At 55.3% G+C, this 23,256-nt stretch overlaps 1 protein-coding gene across 1 annotated transcript in view; it reads left to right on the top strand.

Annotated features, from left to right (window-relative positions):
* The window catches only part of CD82 (CD82 molecule), a 49,723-nt gene that overhangs the window by 7,506 nt on the left and 18,961 nt on the right, over positions 1-23,256 (top strand). The window contains exon 2 of the mRNA XM_004763192.3: positions 19,343-19,425. Within this exon, the coding sequence (XP_004763249.2) occupies positions 19,363-19,425 (63 nt within the window). The 5' untranslated portion in view covers positions 19,343-19,362. The remainder of the gene's footprint in view (positions 1-19,342; positions 19,426-23,256) is intronic.

The raw sequence follows: 23,256 nt of genomic DNA, 5'->3' as shown, positions 1-23,256 counted from the left end.
ACAATGAATAATATTACTGTGGTCGGAAAATCACTTTCACAGTCACTGGTTTAGGAGATGGTTTATTGGAATGTTGTTGCCGTGGGACCCGGTGAGATGCTATGGTGTGTAGAGGAAATAAGTCAGTGGGGCTGCGGGAGGATTGGTTTGTCTGAGGTCCTGCGTGAGTGAGTGGGCGGCTCGTCCTTGGGTCCCTGTGGGTCACGTGGACAGCTCACCTCCCCGACCTTTCCTGACCACACAGCGGGGGAGTAATGGAGGCAGGCAGGATGTGTGGGTCTACTTGCGCTGAACATTTAGAGGCTGGGCAAGGCCCCCTGATCCCCTTCCTCTCTGCCCACGCCCTCTCCTGCCCTCTTTTGCCGCGACACTGTGACACTGTGGAGCGTGCTTTTCAAACCCTGCGTGTCAGAAGTCCCCTGGGGGCATGTAGGGGACCTAGATGTGGGCCAGCTCGTCCTCCCAGCATCTGCTCACCTTTGGGCAAGTTTCTCAACCGCCCAGAACCTTGGTTTCCTTATCCGTGAACTGGGGAATGATAGTGGGACCTCTCCCGTGGCTTGCCCGCGGCGGGGGTGTGGGGGGGCGGGTTACATGAGGTAATGGGTATGGGTGAAACACTTAGCAGCGGGCCCAACACAGGAAGCCCCCTCAGTAAAAGCCAGAGAATGGCACATGAAGGCTGCGCCTACCACTGCTATGGAGAAATAAAGAGTCCTTCTCCCCTGCACAGATCTGACTTTTTTTTTTTTTTTTTTTTTTTTAAGATTTTACCTATTTATTTGAGAGAGAGAGAGAAAGCATGAGAAGGGGGAGAGTCAGAGGGAGAAGCAGACTCCCTGCCGAACAGGGAGCCTGATGCGGGACTCTATCCCAGGACTCCAGGATCATGACCTGGGCCAAAGGTAGTCGCTCAACCAACTGAGCCACCCTTTGGGTACAAGGGACTCCAGGTGCCCCAGATCTGACTCTTAAAAAAATATATGTGCTACAGAATTTAAGCAAACCTATTCTCCCTTAGCTTCCACTTACAGTCCTAATCTTGTGCACTGGGATGACGTCCACATGGAATGTGGACATTCCCTGGGAGAGGCCATGTCCCCCTTGTAGCAGAGGCCACCCAGACCGGTGGTTCTGAGGTAGGAAGGCTAGCTCTCTCAACTGTTTAGAAACGTCTTCTCCATCCGAACCAAATGGGCAGACACACACACACGCACAAACTTTATAATTACTGACAAAATTTTTTTGTGTGGAAAACCTTAGAGGTTAAGGGATAGATGTAAAGGAGGCAAGAACCATTCAGAAATAAGTACTGGGAACAGTTTGATGTACACACAGACACACACTCACAGACACACACACACACACACACACACAGTTGGGATTATACCATACGAACCACTTCCTCTGCCGCCACGGTGGGTTAACATAGTAAAGGGAGGATTGTTCCATGTTATTCAATATTCTTCCTCAGCACGTTTCCCAGCCCCATAGTATCACACTGTGTGGATCCACCATGACCCAGTTTCGCATTCTCCTACTGTTACACGTTTCGGCCATTTTGAGTTTTTCATTAGCTCCCAGGTCGCTAGAGTGACTGCCTTGTCCATACATATATCTTGTGCTCACATCTAATACTCTCCACAGAGTAGACTCCTAGAAGTGGCTTTCTAGCCAGCTGGTTTTTAAACTTGGAGTCTGAGGGACCAGTTCTCAGGGAAAAATCCTTTCCTCCATACCCACCAGAATGTATCCCCAAACTTAGCTCTAGCCCCACTAGGGAGAGAGGGTGTTGTGTCCCTAGGAGCTAGGTAGCAAGCACATAGAAGGAAAGGGGCCAGTGCTTGGGATCTGTGTTGGGGGGAGGCGGGTAAGAGACAGAAGGAAAAAGACAGATATGGGGAGCTGTTCCTCTTCAACTAGAGTCTGAATCTGACTTTTGACCCTCCTCCTGTCTCCTTTCCAGGAGCCTGTGGTGTCATTAACTAATTATGAGATCTCTTTAGTATTTAATGACCTTTCTCCATGGTGACTCCTTCCTTCTCAGCAGTCTTCTGGGAGCCAGGGAATGAGAAGATGAGTCTGTGGGAGGAAGTTTGTCTGGAGTAGGAGGTGGGTCATTGGGGGGGGGGGGCAGTGGTTCCCAAACTCTGACATATGGCAGAATCTCCTGGAGGGTTTGTTAATGCATGGTTCATGCCCCTAAGTCTTCTGATTCCATTGGTCAGAAGGACCAATGGAGTTGTAGGGGGCAGCCCAGGAAAGCAGATGGCTAATAGGTTTCTAGGAGATGCTGTTGCTGCTGGTCTGGGAACTACAATTGGAGAACCAATGGAGTCGTAGAATGGGCCACTGGAGGCTCTGTGGAGAATCTTAGCTCCCAGTAGGAACCGTTTGGTCCCACCTGGTAAAGGCGTGCATGAGGCCGAAACTCACCTTCCCCCTGCCTCCACCTCGTCAGCTTTTCCAGGATGTGCAATTATATATTTATGTGCAAGAGGATAAGATGCTTATCACCATCCCCATTTTGTAGGAAGGAGAACTAAGGCTCTGACAGGGAACCTAATATGTCCAAGTTAGCCCTGAAAGCCATCGGAAGCACTACAGAAACCCCAGCCTTGTCACCTCTCCGTGCTCCCCCTCAACAACACTCCCCACCCCAAACTGTATCATATACTCTGGGCTTCCATCATGTGGGTCCGGTGCGGGGGCAGAGGTGCATTCCGTGAACACTGAGGGGGACCCAGAGGGCCCCAGGTGAGGGGGCTGGGGGAGGGAGGGTCCCCCACACTGTCTCTGAACCAGGGTCTTGCTCTGCTTTTTATTCCCCCCCACCACCTACTAGCCATTCAGTAACGTGCCCTTCTAAGATCTAATGTTTTCAGCCCATTTATATTCCCAGTTATTGTTCGGGGCATTTTTCTGGGAGGCCAGGGAAACGTGTGCCTAAGCCTGGCTGTGGTTAGGCAGGCACAGCAGAGGAAGAGGAGAGAGCCCTCCTCTGTTGGGAAGCTAAGATGTGCCAGGCCCTACCCTGGGCACTTTGCAGCCGTGGTGTCAGTGACCGAGTGGCCCCTATTTTACAGATGAGGACGTGGAGGGTCCCAGGGCTGTAGCAACGTGCCCAAAGCCACAGCTGCAGGGCTCAGAGCTGGGCTTCCGTTCCCAGATTCCCTGGTCTAGAGTGGCAGCAGGTCCTGGACCGAAGGAGCTAAGGGTTGGTGGGGGTGGGCTGCACCCATCAAAGAGGGTCCGTCGGAGGGGTATGGCTACTCTGGGACTCGTAGTCTGGCTGGGGGAGGGCCCTGGTCTACCCATCTGGAGACCCAGGTCACACAGTGCTGTGCTGCCACCTGGCTGTGTGACCTTGGGGAAGTCACTCCCCTCCTTGGGGTGTCAGAGTTCTTATTTCTGCTAATGATACCTTATGCTTTATAGCTTTTAGCCATGGACATTTTCTCACGTACTTCTTCCCCACAGGCCTCCCCACACCTTGTGAAGCAGGCAGCAAGGGTGTTATTTCTGAGCCCATTTTACAGATAATGACAGGCTATGGGTGACATGCCTGGGATCTGACAGCTAAAGAGGTGCTGGAGCCAGGACTGGAATCCCTCTTACCTTTTCTCCCTGTCCTGAGCCTGGCCCATCGCCCCCAAGCTGCCTCCTTACAGAGGAAGGGGACCTCTAGCCTCCTCTCTATTCTCAGCCTCTGCTTTGGAGGTCCCAGGGCCTGGTAGATTTGGGGTGCAAGGGTCTCCAGAAAGGGACTGCACCGGGATCCTTGCTTTGGCCCAGGAACCTGTGGAGGGAAGATAGGGTGGTTCCGGCCATCCCTGTTATAGGCTCCTGCCTGGGCATTTGGGGCCCCTGGTGGTGATGGGCCCCAAATGCCCAGGGAGTGGGGTTCAGGCCCGGCTATGCCTCCTCCCTAACCCCCGTCTTCCCCTCTGGATTGTGTCTGCCCTCCTGTACTCCTGAACAGTACAGAATTTTCCAGACTCCCAGACCGAGGTGCCTGGGCCCCATAGCTCCGTCTGAATGCCTTCACCTCCTCCCCTGTCCCCTGACCTGAGTCTTCCTCATTCTCTGAGGCCCGGCTCTGGCCACCATCTTCCCTGGGGCCAGCCGTGGCACCTGGCCAAGCCAACTCAGCTTTCTCAGGGTCTGTCCATTGGGTGAGCTAGTTAACAAGCCCCCAGAGTAGAGGCTGTGGCTGCTGTGGGTCTGAGCCCCCCAAAGGTCTGCCTGGCTGGTAGGGCTCAGGGTGCTGGGTCTGTGTGTACTGGGGGCGCCTGACCCCTTCAGGGTCAGCCTCAGACCTGTGGCTTTCACACTTCGTGATCTCGAGCAAGTCCCCTGTCTTCTCTGTCCTCTGGCTTCCATCTCCTAAAAATAAGAACACAACTTTCCTCACTGACCACTTGCAAGCCTTGCATGAGATAAGCGTGCAAAACATCAACCTCTGACGTCTGGTGGGTTCCAGGCACTCAGGAAATGCCTGTCCCTCCCTCCCCTGCAATCAGCTCAGGCTTCATTCTGCCTCCACCCACCTGACACCCTAGAGCAGGTGTCTGGCTGGGCTTTGGTCTAAGGCTTGCAGTTATATCTGCTCTAGCCTGGGTGGTGTTCTAGACTGATAAAAGGGGACAGATTGGGCAGAAGGACAGAATCAGCTGCAAACAAATGTGTTTAAACAGGCTCTGCTGGTTCCAAGTTGTGACCCCAGGCACAGTACCTCCCTGAGCCTCAGTTTCCCAATCTGTAGAAGGGGGATACTCCTACCTTCTCTGTTCTTAGGATCCCAGTAGAGGTGGGGTAGGGGTAGGAATCCCAGTGGCCTGAAGCCCAAAGCTGCCTCCCAGGAGCCTTGAGTCCAGCCTGCCGTGGCTGATTTATTTGTTTGCTTTCCTACTGCATCACAAACAGTCCCTTCTCTCTCTGGCCACCTGGAGGCTCACCAGGCCATTAAGCCCTTGGCTCTGGTGCTGGTATGCTGGGCCGCCTGGGGGAAACAGCATGCCTGGGGTGGGGGGCCAGGCCTGAGGCCCTGCCTAACTGCCTGAGACCAAGGTAGTGTCACTGCAGGTCTTTATGCTGAGAACTCTTGGAATGCCAGGGGCCCCTAGGGACAGAGACCCTTTCCTGTAGTGCCAAGCACCTTTCCTTTCCATTTCTGTCCATCTGTCTATATACCCCTCCTCCTAGTTCCCTGTGGCCTGGAACCTTCTCCCGGTGATAATAATCACATGCTTCCCTTCCTTGTGCTAGAGCATTTTGATTTCTCAAATCTCCTACCTCCCTGTAAGGTAGGAACGAACTGTTGTTAGCCCAGAGAGAGAAGGGGGCTTGCCAAGGCCCATGGCGGGGACTCGTGACCTTTCCACCCACACCTATTCCCCACCTCTTGGCCGTGCTCACATTCTTGGCTAAATTTTGCCTTGCAGTGGCATGCCCCAGCATGGGAGTGGGAAGCAGGTTGAGAGGAGGTGGAAATGGCAGAGCCCTAGGTCTCCAGGGTGAACGGTCCTAGATTCTGGCCCCAGGAGCTCTGGAAGCTGGCATAGGGCTGGCCTGCCCCGTTGTACAGAGAGGGAAACTAAGGTTTAGGAAAGGGCAGTGATTATGGGGTAGAGCAAGCTGGGCTCGGTTGCTCTCTTCTTCTGCCTCCTAAGGACCCTGGGGACTCAAGTTAGGGGACCCCACGGGGCTGTTTGGGACCTGGGTGCTCATTTGGGCTGAGCTGCTGCTGGCTGAGATCAAGTCCTCTGCCTCCATCGGCAATCTGAGGGGTCCATGAGTGGCTCCAGTGCTCCTTTGGGTGATTCAGACCCAGCCTGCTCAGAAGGGGTTATCAGAGGGGGCAGTTTCCACCCAGGGCTCTGCCTGGTGCTCCCAGAATCTGGGGGAGGCCAAGGCTGTGGAGAATGTGCTGGGGAGGGGATGGGCCATTGTTGATGACTGGTTGTGGGGAGGACAGTGTGGGTAAGAATGGGAGGGTGCAGTCTCTCAGGGGGGCCACAGGGAAGGCAGGCTCTCCTGGCTATGGAAGAAGGCGAGGGGTGAGCAAGGGGGAGGCGGAGCTGGGCTGGCTCCCAGGGCCAGATCCTGTCTAGGTGAGCAGGGCCTGCATTCCTGGGTGGCTTTTGCCTTAGGCTCCTCTGGGGGCTTCCTGTGCAGACCTGAAAGGGCCGGAGGCCTGTGGGTTGGAGTTGGGGATGCCCAGGAGGCTCCCTTCACCTGGGATCTCTCTCTGTGTTGCCCACCCCTGTCATTCTGTCTCTCTTTCCTTATGTCTGCGTCACTGCTCTTTCCTGCCACTCTTTTTACTTCCCGCCCAACAGCAGCCTCCCACCAGTCAACCTTTGCCTGCCCTCCAAGTACCTCTGAAGCCAGAATGTCTCCAGAAGTGCCGAGACCCAAGGGCACCCTGGCTGAGGCTGCCCAGGCCTTGCTCCTGGGCAATCCCAGAGGACCCGACAGGCCTGGAGCCCTTTCTCCCTGGGGATGGAAACCTGTCAGGCTGTGCCTCAGCTGTCAGGTATCTGTGCTGCTTCAGTGTCCCCTACTTTGCCTGGGAATCCAGGCCTTGGATGCCCACAGCCAGCTGTGGAAATGGATTTCTCCAGGCCACTCCTCCCTGGAGCTTGGTGCTGGCCCTGGGGAAGGCTGGCTAGGCTGGAGCCGGGAGCCTGTGTGCTGGCCAGTTGCCATGGGACATCCTGGATGTCAGAAGCTCTCAGGATGCAAGAGGAGGAGACTTGAGAGCTGGTCTTGGACACAGGGATGAAGCCACTGGCAGAGACAGGGATGTACACAAAAGGGAAGACGCAGGTGGGGGGGAAGGACTGAAGGAGAGAGTATGAGACCCTAGAGAGCCCTGACTCAGAAAAGTCAAGTAACAGGGGCAGATAGAGCCAGGGCTTGACACCACGTGTCTGATGCCCACCCTGTCTGATGCCAACCCTAACTACCCATGCTGAGAGAGTTAGGGCCACCAGACAGTGCTCTGAGAGATCCTGTGCAGAAGAGTCTTCTGGGAAGGCTGCTTGGAGGAGGTGGCCTCTCAGCTGCTCGTTCTCTTTCTTCTTGAACCCAGTGCCTCCGAAGAGGATGCCGTGACTGAAGGGCCTGCCTGATGCCATGTGGGGTCCCTGATTAGAGCCCCCTTCTTCATCCGCAGTTGCCTCCCCAGGACCCACAGTTAGCACCCACCCTCAGTCTTGGGAACCCCAGCCCTGGCCCAGAAGTTAACCCTTTATTAACCACCCGCTGCCAGGCTCTGCGATGGGTGTGCAGGCTGGCTCCTGGTGCCCCGTGTGGCTCCAGAGGTCTTCAGTGGGCTGGGCTTAGAGACTGGGCTGTAGAACCCAATAAACTCAGGCTGGGCCTTGGTGAAGCTATTTTAGTACCTGACCATTTGTAAACTGGTTTCTGCGGGCCATGTCGCCTGACAGCAGAGGGTCGGACTGTGGGGTTCAACTCCTAGCTTTACGATTTGTGTGACCTTGGGCAAGTCCCTTTCCCACGCTGAGCCTCACTTTCTTCACCCATTTACCCATAAACTGGAGATCAAAGCAGTCGTCCCCTCATCGGCTCATTGCAAGGATGAACCAAGCCACGTGAAGCACTTACACGATCTGACCAGTAGTCATGGCCAAAGCGCTGGCTATTGTTACTGTCCAGTACTGGACACTGTGTTCTCAAGTGACTGTCTCATTCCAGAAGGAGAGCGGGAGGCTGGGTGCTACTTGAACATGATGTTGGTGTGTAATTGCTCCCTTGCAGGGCTCTGTCCCTCCAGACAGGGCACTCCCTGAGGGCAGGGATGGGGTGCGTTCATCTGTTCCCATGTCCAGCTCAGGGCCCGCCTGGAGTGGGGATTCCATGCACTGCAGTGGGCTTGGCTTGGGGTGGAATCTCTGAATAGAAGTGACTACTTGGGAGTCCCGGGCCTCGGGCTGTCTGAGGTCGCCTGTGCTGATCAGGCCCGAGTCCATGTCCTGGTGTTTCAGCCCGGCCCTGCAGGCTAGTGTGGGGTCTGGGTTCTGAAACACTTGTGCGTGAATCCTGTAGGTGCCTGGCCCCACCCTGGTGGCTCTGATTCCATGAGTTCAGGAGCCAGGAACTGCTGCCCTCATGCCAGGCTTCTGTGACCCCATGTGAGGAGGCTTGGCAATGGGGAACAGGGTCACAAAGTAGGCGGGACACTGGGCTCCAGAGTCAGAGGGTCTTGGGGGACACAAGTTGGGCCCCCATCTGCCACGCAACAAGGGCAAGTGCTGCCCCATTCCTGAGCCTCGGAGATCCTGCTTATAAAACAGGGACGTTGAAGCCCCACTCTCTACCTCACAGAATGGTGTGGGGTTCAATGAGGCCAGATTCGTGAAGCCGTGCTAGTATGGGGATGCTTCCTAAATTTACATAAAATTCCATGAATGCTCCCATTCATCAGTCCTCCCTCTGCCCAATGTTGGTTTCAAGTTCTTGGGGACAGCAACCTTCCAGGGACAGTTTGTAGGAACCTGTGTGTCCTGCATCTTAAGGGACCTCCTGTCCTGTGAGTGGGGTCATCGTTTTGCCCAACTCCTCCCCCCACAGTCTCGTGTCTCTGTATGCCTGCCCCCAAGGGCATGGCAAGCTGATTCCACCTTCTTCCTGGCCAAGCCTCCATATCCCCATTTGATGCCGAGGCTCAGAGTGGGTAGGCAACTTGACAAAGTCACACAGCTCTGTGAAATGGGATTGGCATTTAGGTCTCTCTCAATCCAAAGGCTGCACAATCACCCAGTTCATCATTGTTTCCCCTGCTGTGGGGCTGGGGAGGGGTCTGGAGAAGGAGACTAAATTCTGAGGGCCCACCTGCGAATCAGGGTCTTCCTGCTGAAGCCCCTGGAATCTGGGGCTCCTGGACAGCCTCTTAGCCAGTTCTAAATATTCCTCTAACTTAGGGCTTCCCAACTGAGATGCTGAATGTGCCCAACACTTTAGGATGGTTGGTTATCTTCTCAGCCCCTGGGGACAGAGAGAGCTCTGGGCTGGTCACTGTAGACCAGGCGGGATTCTGTCTGTCCACCTCTGTACCAAACAAACAGATATGCTTCTCTACATGAATCTCGAGGTGAAACACAGATGGCTTTAACAAGTCCCCTCCCTGCCCCCACTATACATACTTAGCACATACCTTCCCCAAAAGGGTGGGGCCTCAGTCTCTTCAAAGGATAAATGGGGATGAAGTCAGTGATGTCAAAAGCATCCTTTTGGTGCTATGGAGTTTGTAAGCCCTAGAACTGGCATTGGGAGGGAGTAGGGTCTGCAAGGGGTCATGGAGAGGGAGATGTCTGAGGCTATGGCTCAGCCTCAGTTTGAGTCTTTGGCTGCATGGTTGCCAGGCAGAGAGGCTGGAAAGCTCCAGGTACCGGCTCTTCCCAACATCGCACCCTCTGTAGGAGTGGCCCCTTCTTGGTGCCGATGGCCTCCCAGACTCGTTGCTTGGTTTTGGAGCAGAGCCTCCTAGGAAGGGCCCCATGGAAGAACATATTGGCCTGGATTGGTGGGGTTCATCTTTTCTTTCCTGACAGGAAGCCAAGAGTCAGCCTCAGAGCTAGGGCAGGATGAGGAGCAGGCAGGCAGGCAAAAGTGTGGAAGGGTGGGCTGAGCTGTCTCTGCCATCTCCTTCCTTCGCTTAGACAGTAGGGGAGGTGGGGGGAGCTCTAGTCTCAGGTCCCAGCTGAATTTTAATCAGGGCTTAGCCACTTACCTGTGTGACCTTAAGCAAGTCACTAAACCTCTGAATCTCAGTTTTTTTAATCTGTTAAATAGGGATAACGGTATCTTGGGGGGTTGTTAGAGAGATTAGATAAGAGACAGTGGAAATGGTGTGCTCCAAACTATAAAGTCCTGTTATTCCTCTGCCACAGTCGGGCCAGGAGGGGGTCGGCTGCTGCCTATGTTCCTGGGTACCCTTGGCCATCTTCCCTCAAATGCCAGATGTCAGTCCCAACTTCAGGTAGTAAGTAAGGTCCGCAGGAGAACCAGAGCCTCTCACCCTGGCTTGTGGGATCGTGTGGCAGGAGTGTTTCTTATTGGGCCTCGGGTTCTGCATTTGTAAGACAAACAGCAGGACTCGGGGCTTCAAAATCCTATGATCCCTCAGAGAGTCTGATCTGGGCGAATATTTACTGACCCAGGCTGGCAGAGGTGGTGCCGCCGTGTAAGAGATGAGATTTGGGGGCTCAGAGAGATTCAGTAACTCCTTTGTTCCAGGTCACACAGCTAGTAGGAAGTGGAGCCGGGATTCAGACCTAGGTCTTGAAGGAAACTTGAGCCTAATCCCGTTCTATGGCCTCGTGATCTATTTTTTTTTTTTTTTTTTTTTTTTTTTGTGTTAGTTGTTTATTTATCAAGACAATTCCATAACCCAATATTCATGCTTCATAGTTCAGGAACACAGGTCAGTGACAAACTTCAATTGAACTCAACCCAAAGAAATTCTTTACATTCCAAAATCACTTTGCACTCTGAAAGATACCAGCCCTCCTCATCGCCTCAAAATCTTTCATGGAATCGTAGTTTCTGTAGAAATCTGCATATGCATTCTATGGCCTCGTGATCTTCCCGTCGCCCAGAGAAACTGCCTTTTACTTTTTCTTTTCTTTTTTAAACAACAGCAGCAAAAGGTAAGAGACGAGAATGGGAAATAAGATCATGATGAGGTCAAAAAGCCAGCCCCCAGAGCTAGCTGAGGGTTCAGGAAACATATCACCTGTCACACGTGAAAACAAACACAGCCACCTGTGACTGGCCTCTTTTTATGGATGACCAGGACAAAGTCCGGAGAACTGGAGAGCTGAGTGGCTAAGAACCAGCTTGCCCATGCAGAGCCCCCAGATAGGCAGGCTTCCAGAGCAGAACATTTGGGCCAGACTTTCTCATTCTACTTTCTGCCTGAGCAGGCTGACTGAGCCCACGTGGTGAGATCAGTTGTCAACTCACCAAACCGGCTCGATCTCCAGGCCTCAGGCAGGCCCCTGGGGCACAGCCAGAGGCCCAGAGACAGAGGCTGTGCCCATGTGCAGGGCAGAGGCCCTGTTCCTTAGGCCGCCCAGGCCTCGCCCTGCTTAATCCCTACTCTGGCCCATCCCTGCCCTGCTTAACCCTCACCCTCTTGCCAGGGAGTGGTAGTCATCACGGTCTGACATGGAGGCCTCCAGGCCTGGCATTCGTTAGGAGGCTAAATTAACACCCCCTGTCCCCGAGGGTTTTAGACTGTTGGTCAGGCGGTCAGCAACTTCTGGATAGTAATTGTTGTTCTTATGATCGGTAGCATATATTGGACACTTCTGGGTGCCAGGCACTTTGCAGAGACAAGCTCGTGTGCATCTTGCCATACATAATCCATTAGTAAGTCCATTTTACAGGTGGGGAAGCTGAGGTACGGTGAGGAAGTGATTGCTCAAGGCCACACAGCTGGTAAAGATGGGGCGGATTTGGCATCTTCGGGCAGGGAGAGTGGGAGGAGTGACCAAGGGGCCCAGTGTGGATTGAGCCCTACTCCGCACTAGCCTGATCGTGGTTCTTCTTCATACCTGTGCGGGCTGGTTGGGGGCGGTGGGTGCTTAGTGCCCTCATCTGCTGAGAAAGGCAGCTCCACAGTGTCTCCCCAGGTTATGGGGCCGCTCTGGGGGTGGGAAGGAAAGGTACTGTGTGATTCTTCTGTACGTCTCTGTGCAGAAGAAAGGCCCGGGGAGCCAGGGCAGGGCGGCAGGTGCACCGGGGATGGCCAAGTCTTCTGCTGTGTGTTCGGCCCTGATGGTGCTGTGTGACTTGCAGACTCTTGCTCTCGCCACCCCCTCTGAGAAATGCAGTGATCTCGAAGGTCTTCAGAGTAGATATTGCTCCTGGAGTAAAGAACCCTGGAGGGTGTTAGCCTCCGGGTTAGCAGAGGTGCTGGGAGCTGCATGTGAGATTCTCTCCAGCTGGGCCCTGATGCCCAGACCCGCCTGCCTCCCCCTCGGAACAGAGGGGTCAGGCCGTGCTGAAGACCAGGCCTAAGGCAGTGGGTCTCAACACCTTAGAATCCTCTGGGAAGCTTAAAAAAAGATCCCAATGCCTAGACTGTGCCCCAGACCAACTTACTCAGGATCTCTGGGAGGGGGACCTGGGCATGAGCAGTTGTATAACTCCCAGGGTAAGTCTGACATCGCTGAGATTGGGGACCACTACTTGAAGGCAGCTGGGCTGGGAGAAGTAGGCACGTCTTGGCATTCTAGGGTTAGTGATTCCCCTGAAACCCAACGGAGGCATGTGCCTGCCCGTCTGCATCTAGGGAGAGGGCCCACAGCTCCCACCAGCTTTTCTGACACAGAGGAGATCAAAATCGATTCTTGGGAGTAAGCAGCCACCCCTTCCTGTAAACCAGCAATGTCATTTTAAGGACCAGAAACCCCCAGTTGCAGGATCTAAGTTGGTTTGTTCCATCTCCTTTAAGAATTCCTTCCTGATCTCCCCAGACACCTCCTTCCCAGTTCTTCTTTCTGCAAATGCACACCAGGTGCTGAGCATGTGCTCGACACTGCTCTAGGCTCTGGGATCTAGGGTGAATGAGACACAGACAGCCCTCACCCGAAGGAGTCAAGTTCAGACCGGGCTCTAGAGGCACTCATGAACCAGTGCGCTAACTGCAGTGAGTGGACCATGTGGCAGGTACACCCCCCTGACCCCCACCGCCCCCCATCAAGGGTGCTATTCTGACAGTCAACAGGGGAACCTCCCCACTACCCCCAAGATTCTGATGGTTGACTTGGTCGGGGCAGGGTCGGGAGCTGGGTGTTGGCAGGCTTTGATTCTACTGTGTGGCTAGAAGCTGGGCCTGCTGTGTAGATCAAGTATTCGGGGAAGTTCCCTGGGAGGAGAGAACTTGGCCCATGGGAAGGGAACGAGCCAGTGGATGGGTCTGAGGGGACCGCCAGGGCAGAGGCACTGAGCCGGTCAAGGGCCTGGGGTACTGGCATGACACAGAAGCGTGGCCTTGGAAATGAGTGTGCGTACGGGAAGCAGGGGGTGTGCCAGGGACAGAGGAGGGGCAGGGCAATGCGGGCAGGGCTGCACGGCTCCAGAAGAGCCTGGATTTTGTAGGAACTTGTGTGGCTGTATCATGGTTAGAGGATTGTATGTAGGGGAGTGACGAGGTCTGGCTTACAGCTTTCAAACCTCTTCCTGCGGTGTGGATAAGGCCTTGGGGAGGACGGAAGGGGAACTCGTGACCAGCAGGGAGCTATACTGGGCCAGGCGGGAGGTGAGATTTGGGCCGGGTGAGGTGCCGGACGGGAGGAGATGCTTTTGGGCTGCGGGGTAAGAGGGAGGAGGAAGGAGAGGGGGTGTGGATGAACAGGACTCCTACATGTCTGGTCTGGGCCAGCCCAGGGGACAGGAGAGGGAGAGGAAGGGCCATCCCCAAGGGACATCCCCTGTCCCCTGCCGGAAACCCTACGGCACTGAGACTCCTTAGTACTGGCCCCCAGGTACCCTCGAGAGCCTCTGGTTGGGCTTTTCCTAAGAGGCGCTCCGTGCAGTGTTGAGGGCTGCTAAGGGAACAATGGCTTCAGCTTGGCCATGCTTGCTGCTGGGTGAGTGGAGAGGTGAATGGCCTGATGTGCAGGTGGCTCCTGGGGAGAAGTGACCCTCCACAGGGCAGGTGACCGCAAACCCTCCTGTCCTCAACAGCGCGTCTTCTAGGACTCCGATTCTGAGGAGCCACTCCTGAAAACACTGCTCTGGCCCCAGCCCGTCCTTGGCCCGGGGAGGGCTGTCACTGGGCTGGGTCTCATCCCTTGTGTTCTGCTGGAGCAGGGGTCTGAGCCTGCATCTCCCTAATCTGGGCCCGCATGTGCCAGGCCTTCATGTAGCTCCCTTACCCCAGGGTTAACCCATGCTCGGGTTCTAGGATCAGGCCGGAGGGCTCCTACCCCATTCTCAGGGGAGGGACAGACCCACCCTCCTACCCTGCAGGTGCGAATTCGCAGGCACCCGCTGCAGACGAGGGGTTTTCTTGAAGGTCCCAGCTCTTCCCCAGACCCACGTCCTGTACTCAGTCTTCGGGGAAGGTGAAGGAGCCTTGGCAGCGGGTTCTGGCACTCAGAGCTGGCTCGGGTGCTCACCCCCCAGAACGCCCCTCGCCCCCACCCCTTGGATGAGGACAGGAGAGGCCTGAAAGGGCTCAGCTGTGAGTGTCAGACCCGTTTCAGGTGGCTCGAGCATATGGCAGTCCTGGTATTTTATGTGGAAGTCTCTCCTCCCTTCATGCCTCCATCTCTCCGTTCTCCTGTCCATCCGTCCCTCCTGCCAGCCTCCTCCAGCCCGCCATTCCTCTGTCTCTTCAGTCCTCTGCTCATGCCTCCATTCTTCCATCTGTCGGTCCATCATCCCTCCATCCCCCTCCCCCCACCCATTGCTGCATCCAGCCACCCATCCCATCTTTCACTAGGCAACCGTGGCTGGGAGCCTCCTTTGCTCTCATAAATAATACATAGTCTTTCCTCTCGAAGTATCACAGGTTCACAGGGAAGATGGGACAATTTACGCAGAGAATTACTGTATAGCATCAGACACGAGGACAGTAACCTCCGTTTATGGAAAGCCTACCCCATGCCAGGCATTTCATCCACATTATCTAATGTAATCTCCGGGCAGAGCTTCCGAATAGGTTTTCTTTTCCTCCTTTCACAGCTGAGTTAGGTGAAGCTCAGAGAGGGTAAGTCGTTTGTCCGAGATCACACAGCTAGGAGGTGAGAGAATGACATTCATACCCAGGCAGCCCAACGCCCTAGCCTGATCTGAGAACTGATCCAGTATCCAAAGCTACTGTAAGGAAGCGGAGAGGGAGTGTGGCTAACCAGCATGCCTGTGGGCAGGGCCAGGGTGATGGGGATGAGGCTGGCTGGAAAAGGAGGCTTCCTGGAGGTGATCTCTGAAGTCAGTCCCGAGGGATGAGTAGGAGTTAGTAAAATACCAGCGCAGTCATTTCATTGTACGAATTGATTTGGCGTTAAATTATATATTTGGTCAATTTAAATTGTAGCTGCTTAGAAACGATCAATTTCCCTACTGTAAAGCATAACATAAAATCAGGACCTCCTTCCTACTGCTCAGACGGCTGCCAGCGGCTGCTCTGGAATTTTCCACTCAGATATGCATGCGTGTCATTCCCTTGTGTTGTTGGCGGTCCATATAGCTCGCAGGAAAGTACAGGCTGACCCTCCGGTGTTTACAGAAAGTGTATACCCGGAAGCGTAACGTGGGGAGACATTTCTTTTGTTTAATTTCGTCTGCGGATGAAACCCTCCGCCCTGACTGGTTCCACAAGTACTGAGAAGGGTCTGCCCGACCCCCTGCCCACTGCACCCTGTCCGTACCAGCTACCGACCTTCCTCTGTTCATAGTGGCGGGTTCCGTTAGGTGAGGGGACAGGTGAGGTTTCGACAGGTGAGGGGATCAAAGACCTTCCCTCTCATGTGCTGGCGAGCCAGCGTTTGAATCCTTATCCGGGGGTCTTCTGTCTTCTCTCTCCCAACTGCAATTCTTTACATTCAATTCTTGCCACCAGATTGCTCACCCCCCAAGATCTCAAGCTAACAGCGGTCCTGACCCTTGCTGCCTCTTACAGACGTGTGGGTGTACGTCATCGGATCCCCTGCACTGTGGGCTGGCAGACTTGTTCCAGAACAGGCCAGGGAGTAAATGTTCCAGGCTTTGTGGGTCCAGTGGCCTCTATCGTGATGTCCACTCTGCCACCTCAGTGCCAGAGCAGCCAGGGACAAGACCTAAGCTGGGGAGAGCATGGCTAACTTCAGATAGGGCCATTAAAATGTGAATTTCTTGGGCTAAAAAATAGATTTTTTTCAACTGTTTAAAAATGTAAAATCTGTTCTTAGCTCACAAGATGTACAAAAAGTAGGTGGCAGGTTGGATTTGATTTAAAGACCCCGTTGGCCAGCCCCTGCCCTACACCAGCCCTTAGAGCCACCGCATGGATGAGAAGACTGAGGCTCAGATCCCCCAGGTCATCTGAATCCAACTTTGGGCGGGGGTGGGGTCCCTGAATTTGACACCACCCCACATCGCGATGCCACCTGGGCATGTTCTCATCCTGAGCTGACCCCCCAGCCTTCTTGGAACTGCCCATCGTCTTCTCTGTTTTGCTTTGAGGGGGAAACATCTGTACTTGGAGGGAACAAAGACCATAAATCCTTGGATGTTGGCCAACATGCCCAGGAGCTGCCACCCCAGGCTCTGGTTCTCAGCACCTTCTCCCCCTCCAGGTGGTTCCCAGGTGGTCTCTGGGCCTGCCCAGATTGGCTGGACTGTCTGCCAGGCATGGGGCAGCCTCGACTCCCGTTCTGGCATTGGAGCTCACCCAGATACCTCCTGGAGAGGATCAGGGAGCCCGAGGGGCTAGGCAGCCTGGGTTCTGTCCTCGATGGTCCATGTACTGGTGATCTGGGGCGAGCTCCTTCAGCCCTCGGTGCCTCAGTTTGCGCGTAGGACACTGAAGGGCTTTGCCCGAAGCCTAGGACAATTTGTATGAGTCCCTGAGACCAGAGAGCTTGCTCAGAGTCTTGGAGCATCAAGGAATAACCGTTCGGCAGCCTCTGCCTCCTTCTTTCCCACTAGGGAATCCCAGCCATCCCCGAAGATCCCTTTATATGGTCCAGATCACTTTCTGGAAGGAGGCACTTCCCAGTGGACAGACCTTGGGCTCTGGAGCCCAGCCCTGCTTGCGAGCTGTGTGTCTTGGATGAGTTATTTCACCTCCTGGGCCTGGGGGGATTGAAGGGGATGACACACAGATTTTGGTGGCTGCCTGGAGTCCCTCCCGTTCACCGGCAGCTACCCCTCCCTCAGGGGCCCCAACCGAATCTACTTTCGTCCACAAACTGCTCGTTTCTGAGCATCCCCAACCCTGCGAGGCTGCCCTGGCTGGCCAGCCTGAGCAGAGGATGTGGGAGCGGAACCTGTAGAAACCCCCTTCCCGTACTTTCTAGAAGCAGGCAACGGTTGCCAAAGACCGCTTGCGTACTTTTCCAGTTGCACAAGAACCCAGCGCACGCCGTCAGGGCCTTGGTTGCCCCTAGAGTATAGTCACTGAGGTTCTTCCCAGTAAAGGCGTGACCTTTCTGTAGATTGGGGTGCAGCCTGGGTCACCCCCCCCCCCTCGGGGCCTCCTGAGTCACTTACGGGGAGGAAACCCAGCGAGGAAAGCTGGTCCAGGTAGGAATGAGAAACGTGACCCTGGGTGAGAGGATCTCTCCTCTGCTGCTGTTCTGCTCTGTGCAAGTGTACGCAGAGCCTGTGGTCGGTCCAGAGCTGTGTTGGGACCATTCGCTGCAGGGCTCCCTCCGGCCAGCCTGGGTTCGGGATCTCCTGCCACAGCGTCGTCCTTGTTCGCCCCACACTGGGTCTGGGGTCAGCCCCAGGTGGAGTTCCCGAGGGCAGACCTCCCTGGCTCCTAGAGTCCCTGGTGTCCCTGCGTTTCTTGGGCCCAAGCCTTGGACCCTGGTAGACCGGAAGAGCCATTCAGTCTAACGTCTCCAGGTAGCACTTGAATCCCCAAAGTAGTAACTCACACTTTGCTTCCATGCTGCTTGTGACAGGGTGCTCACTACCATCCCAGACAGCCTTTTCCTTCTTTGGGCAGTGTTGCTTCATGGTGTGCCCCAGTCCGACCCCCAGCAAGGCAGCTAGAGAACATTCTCCCGAACTGAGATGTCAGAACCCCGAAATGGACCCCCTGGGAGGTAGTGAGCCCTCCCCGCTTCAACCCTCTCTCCTCTCCCTGAAGGTATAGGGAGTCAAAGCTGAGCTCCGCCTGGCAAGGATGATAGAAGGTGGTTACTTCCAGAAAAAGGCAGAGGGGACTTCCTTATGGAGTGGGGAGATTCACAAGGCTTAGGACTGCCTTCTACCCTTGCAGGAGGAAGAAGGGGTGAAGCCAACCCATTAGTTCTCCTTCCCTCTGCTTTGTGCCCTGCTCTCCCCCCCCCCCGACATAGGGCCTGTGGGAACAGGACTGGGCCCAATGCCTACTTCCCTGCCCCCAAGCCCCACTCTGCCTGAGCAGCTGTCCCATGCAGCTGTCCCGTCCCCAGCTGCCCCGCACTGGCTCCTGTCACCCCACAGGGCCCGAGAGCTGGCCGCTGTCATTCCAGGATTGTGTGGCTTCGGGGAAGGGATGAGGGCAGCCAGCTTCCCTCTCTGAGTCCTGCCCTGGCCTGGGGTCCGTCAGTGTGGAGAGACACACCAGCGCGCTCCAGCATGGTCTGTGCTGTTTCAAAAGCACGTGTGTGTGTCACCCAGGATGACAGTGAAAAATGGGCAACAGCCGTGTGTCTAATGTCGAGTACTGACTACATGCTTTGGGACAAATCTGTATCTGGGACTTTAACCCTGGGATCCTTGGGGGCTCCTGAATGGGCTTAATGGGGCTTCTGAACCCCCAGACATTATATGTAAAATGCTGCCCATACCTGAATTTTCTGGAGGAAGCTGACCCTCCAAAATGTGAAACGATCAACAGGATGGAATCCTACGCAGCAGGTGAAGTTACATTGTGGGGCATTTTACCAGCACACACAGAGTGTATTGTCGAATGAAAAAAGCAGGTTACGGATCCCTCTATACGCTAAGAGCCCGGTTTTGTTTAAAACCATCTGTGAAACACACATGCTGCAAGTTGAGCTACTAAAATGAGGACAGTTTTTATTTCTGGGGTGAGAGAAAAATTTTTTTTTAATTTGTGTTAACTCTGTTGAATGTTCTGTTCATTGGATGTTCGACAATGCACACTTGTGCCCTTTGTGAAGAGATGGTGGAGGGAGCTCTCGGTCCCTTTTCTGAAAGGCTGGACCTCCCTCCTGACCCAGCAGGCCCCTGGCCCCAGAGAGGGCTACAGATCTGTGCCACAAGCCACTGTCTCCCCTCTGGGTCTCCAGCAGTCACCCGCTAACTTCCTGGCCTCCTGGCTTTGACCAGCATCCATCTGGGTATTTCCAAAGTCCGAGAAGGTCTTAAATCATTTCCCTCCAGGCCCTGCCCAGTCGAGGGGCCTGTCCAGACTCCCAGCTGTCAAACATCAAGCAACCGAGATGGCCTGTAGGCCTACACTGCCTAGCTGTGTGGCTTTGGGCCAGTCATTTAACCTCTCTGGGACTCAGGGTGCCGTAAAATGGGACCTCATGTTAGTCCCTCCCTCTGGGAAGAGCTGCGGTCGGCGGGTCCAGGATGCCTGTCAGCTTTGTTCCCTTTCCCTCCTGGCCTTGACCCACCTGCCTTCTCTTCTTCCTGCCAGGGAGCTCCAGGACCATCAGGATGGGGTCAGCCTGTATCAAAGTCACCAAATACTTTCTCTTCCTCTTCAACTTGCTCTTCTTCGTAAGTATGACCTGCACCAGCCCACTGCCTCCCACAGAGACTCTCCCCTGGGGCTACCCAGGCTCAGACCCCCCAGAGACTCCAGGCTGCAGGGTGGTGGTCAGGGGCGGTGGGTGGGGGCTGAGGACAGACCATGGTGAATAGAACTGGGAGGGGCCAGCCAGGAGATGGCCTGCATTCCAGCTGGTTCTGTGGCAGAACACTGGATGCCCATCCCCGCTGTCCCCTCTCCTGGGGCACTGAGGGCTGGGCTGGTCCGGGTTGGAGGTGGGCATGGATGGGAAAGAGCCCCCCGGGTGTCCCCTAACTCATCAGCAGAGACGTCTCTGTGCCGGCCCCTGACCCTCCTGCACCCCCTCTGAAGATCTTGCTGTTACAGCTGCCACCCCTCCCCCGCCCTCATGCCCACTGTGGGGGATGTACCCACACCCCCAGAGGGTGTGCAGGAGACCTGCAGGCTTGGGGCCAGTGTGGGGACACACACCCCCGACCCCAGACCCACCCTGGCATAGGGCTGCCCAGATGTGTAAGGCCGGTGCACATCTGAACTGGTTTTCCTGGGACCTCAATTTTCCTCTCAGGCCTGACACTGACTCCTCTTGCTTGGAGTGTGTGTGTGTGTGTGTGTGTGTGTGTGAGTGTGTATGAGTGTGTGCATCATGGGGCAGGGGGAGGGTGTAATGTGTGTGTCAGTGCACATGTGTGAATGTATGTGTGTGCATAAGCATGTGTATGTGTTGGGGAAGAGGGAGAGTGTGATGCGTGTGCAAGTGTGCATGTGTGTAAATGTGTGAGTGTATGTGATGGGGCAAGGGGAGAGTGGGGCATATGTGAGTGTGCACATGTGTCAATTGTCTGTGGGTGCTTTAGTGTGATGGGGCAGCAGGAGAGTGTGATGCATGTGTGAAGTGTGTGAGTGCATGTGTGTGTGCGATGGGGCAGGGGGAGCGTGTGATGCATGTGTGAGTGCACGTGTGTGCATGTGAGTGTGCATGAGTCCATATGTGATGGGGCAAGGTGTGTATGCATGTGTGAGTATGTCCGTGTGTGAATGTATATGTGAATGTGTGATGGGGCGGGGGAGCGTGTGATGCATGTGTGAGTGCACATGTGTCCATGTGAGTGTGCATTAGATGTGCGATGGCAGGGGGAGTGTGTGATGCATGTGTGAGTGTGCATGTGCGTGAATGTATGTGTGTGCAAGTGTGTGATGGGGCAGGGTGTGTGTGCACATGTGTGAATGTGTACGTGCATGAATGTGTGTATGATGGGGCTGGAGAGCGTGTGATCCATGTGTGAGTCTGCACGTGTGTGTGTGTGTGTGCATGAGTGTGTGTGTGTATGTGTGAGAGAGACGGGGCGCGGGGAGTCCTGAGAGGCTTTCCTGGGTGCAGGGTGCTGCTGGGGGCTGTCTCCTCTGGGTGGCCGGTTTATCCCCTACTGTTAGAAAATCAGGCTGAAAAATAGGATGTTTATTATTATATTTATTATGATTCATATTTACTCTTAAAAAGTGCACACGTCCAGGGATATTTTTGAGAGAAGAAAGTGCCTCTGAACGTTCATTTTGGGATTCCTGAGAATTTGGATTTTATTCTTTATGCTTTCCTGCCCCTTTTCCAAGTTTTCTACAGCGGACACGGATTCCTGGGGGAAAAGTTGTTCTACATTGCAAGTTACATAGGGTCGTAGACAGTTTGGGAAATAATCATTCTCAATTCCCCCTCCTAACTGTGCCCCAACACACAGAAATGAGCGTGTTCCCGGCACTCCTACAGACCGCTGAGGTGCCCCTGCCCTGCCGGCTCTCATCCTCTGTGGACCGCAGCCTGGTGTGGAAGCTCTGCTGAGGGCAGGGCACCTGGGCTTCCCCAGCCAGATAGTCATGTCCCTCCTGGCTGGACCGGGGCTCTAGAAAACAGTGGCCATACAGCCAGAGCCAAGCCTTTCTTGGCAAGTGCTTGACCCCTGGGCCTCCACCCGGCTTCCAGGGCCAGCTGGCCAGGACTGGGGAACAGGAGGGTCGCAGTGCCGTGCTTCTGTTCCCAGGGACCCTAGGATTGGAGAGAGGCGGCTTTGCAGTCCAGGGGCCCAGACAGCCAGCTCACTGCATGCAGCGGGAGGGAGGGGTGGAGACTTCATGGAGAAAGGAAACAGGGTTGATGGTTTTGGCCAAGGGGTTCCCTTCTCCGTGGAGCCAGAGACTGGAAAAGCTGGTCCCTGGCCAGAGCTTTGGGGGTTGGCTCTAGTCTGGTGTTAACTCCCTGTGTGCTGGGGCCAGAGATGGCCCACCAGAATATGGGGAGGGGTGGGCAGGGTGAGAGGGAGCTCTTATCACAGGAGGGTGCAGGGAGAGGGGAGCAGGGACAGTATACCTTGGTTGGTTCGTCTCCTTGTTCACTCACCACACATTCACCAAGTGGGTATTTGACCCTCTGTGCGTGCAGACCCGGTTGTAGGTGCCAGGCGGATACTCACCAACAGGGGAGTCATGCTTTCTGCTCTGGGGGTTCTGTTCGGGGCAGGGGATGGGTTCCGGCAGCTGTGCAGGGTGCTGGGCATGAAGGTTACGGCCCCCAGGAGAGCAGGTTATAAGGCCGCCGACCTTGTCGGGACGGTCCACAGAAGCTCCCTGTCAGAGGCAGTGGCGGTGGGAGGAGTTCCAGCAGAAGCATCGAAGTCCAGTGTGGGGGAGTGGGGCGGAGTGTGGGGCTCCAGGGTGCCTGCCGCGTCGGCCTTCCAGGAATCCTGCTCTCTGTTCTACGCACATCGGGAAGTGGTTCCGTGATCAGACTTGTGGTTTGGAAAGTTTGCTCTGGCGGCTGTGTGTGTTCGCGTATGCTCACATGTACATGTGTACCTCCTTGCCTGCGAACTCCTGGCCCCAGACGCCCCAGAAAATTACCTCGTCAGCTTTTCTGAGCTTCACAGAAATCCAGGAGCCGCTGACGCTCTGCTGTTCCAGGGGAAGGACGCTGGTCTGAGGGTCCCGGCTCCTGGCAGAGCCCTGTCCGGAGATTCTGGCAGAGCTCGGGGGCAGTTTGTGGGCAGTGTGGGGGGGGGGGGCAGGGTGGTGCCCCATAGTTCCAGTCTGGGTTCACAGAGAAAGAGGGGGTCATGTGCCTCCCCAGTTCTGGCTGGCCGCCTGACTGGGTCTCTTCCTGGCTGGCCCATCGCCTCAGGGCTGGTCCAGCCACTCCGGATGACAGTCTCTGGTTGGGAAAACTGCAGAGGCCCCCCTGGGTTCTTGCTGGGGATTTCCTTCGTGGGTGCTTGGAGATGAGCTGAGGAGGTTAGCTGGGCAGTCCTGGATTTCGATCTCCTGGGGGTTGTGCTTGCCAGGAGGGAATTTTCTGTCCCGCCCTCACAGGAGGTGAGCAAGTCAGGCACTCTGCTGCAGGGCTCTGGGGGCACAGAGCAGACTGTGGGCCCAACGCCTGGCCACTGGCCAGCTGTGCCATGAGGTGCGGGCTCGGGGTGGACAGGGCCTCAGGAATCTGGGAGCCAAACTCCCCTGTTCTATGAAGTCCCCCTTCATCCCGGCAAGCTGCGTCATCTGAGACACACCCACCCAAGGGCAGACCCTTCCCCTCAGTGGCTCCTCGGTAGCTCCCTGTCCTCAGAGACTGGCTTTCCAGGTGATGTCCCAGGACGGGTCCAAGTATCCTGCAGCTAGTGTGAGCCACAGTCTGGCCCGGGGTAGTAGTCAGACCTGGCTGCGAGCCCCAGAAGGATGGAATGGGTGACCCTTGGCAAGGTCGGGGCCTCTGTGTCCCCATCTGTAACGTGAGGACGATGACAGGGTCCACCTGGCAAGGAGGGAGGAGGGGA

This window comes from Mustela putorius, unplaced genomic scaffold (assembly GCF_011764305.1).
Source record: "Mustela putorius furo isolate JIRA1106 unplaced genomic scaffold, ASM1176430v1.1 tig00003859_pilon_pilon_pilon, whole genome shotgun sequence".
Lineage (NCBI taxonomy): Eukaryota > Metazoa > Chordata > Mammalia > Carnivora > Mustelidae > Mustela > Mustela putorius.
Note: the sequence above shows the minus strand (reverse complement) of the source record. Positions and strands in the feature narration are given on the sequence as shown.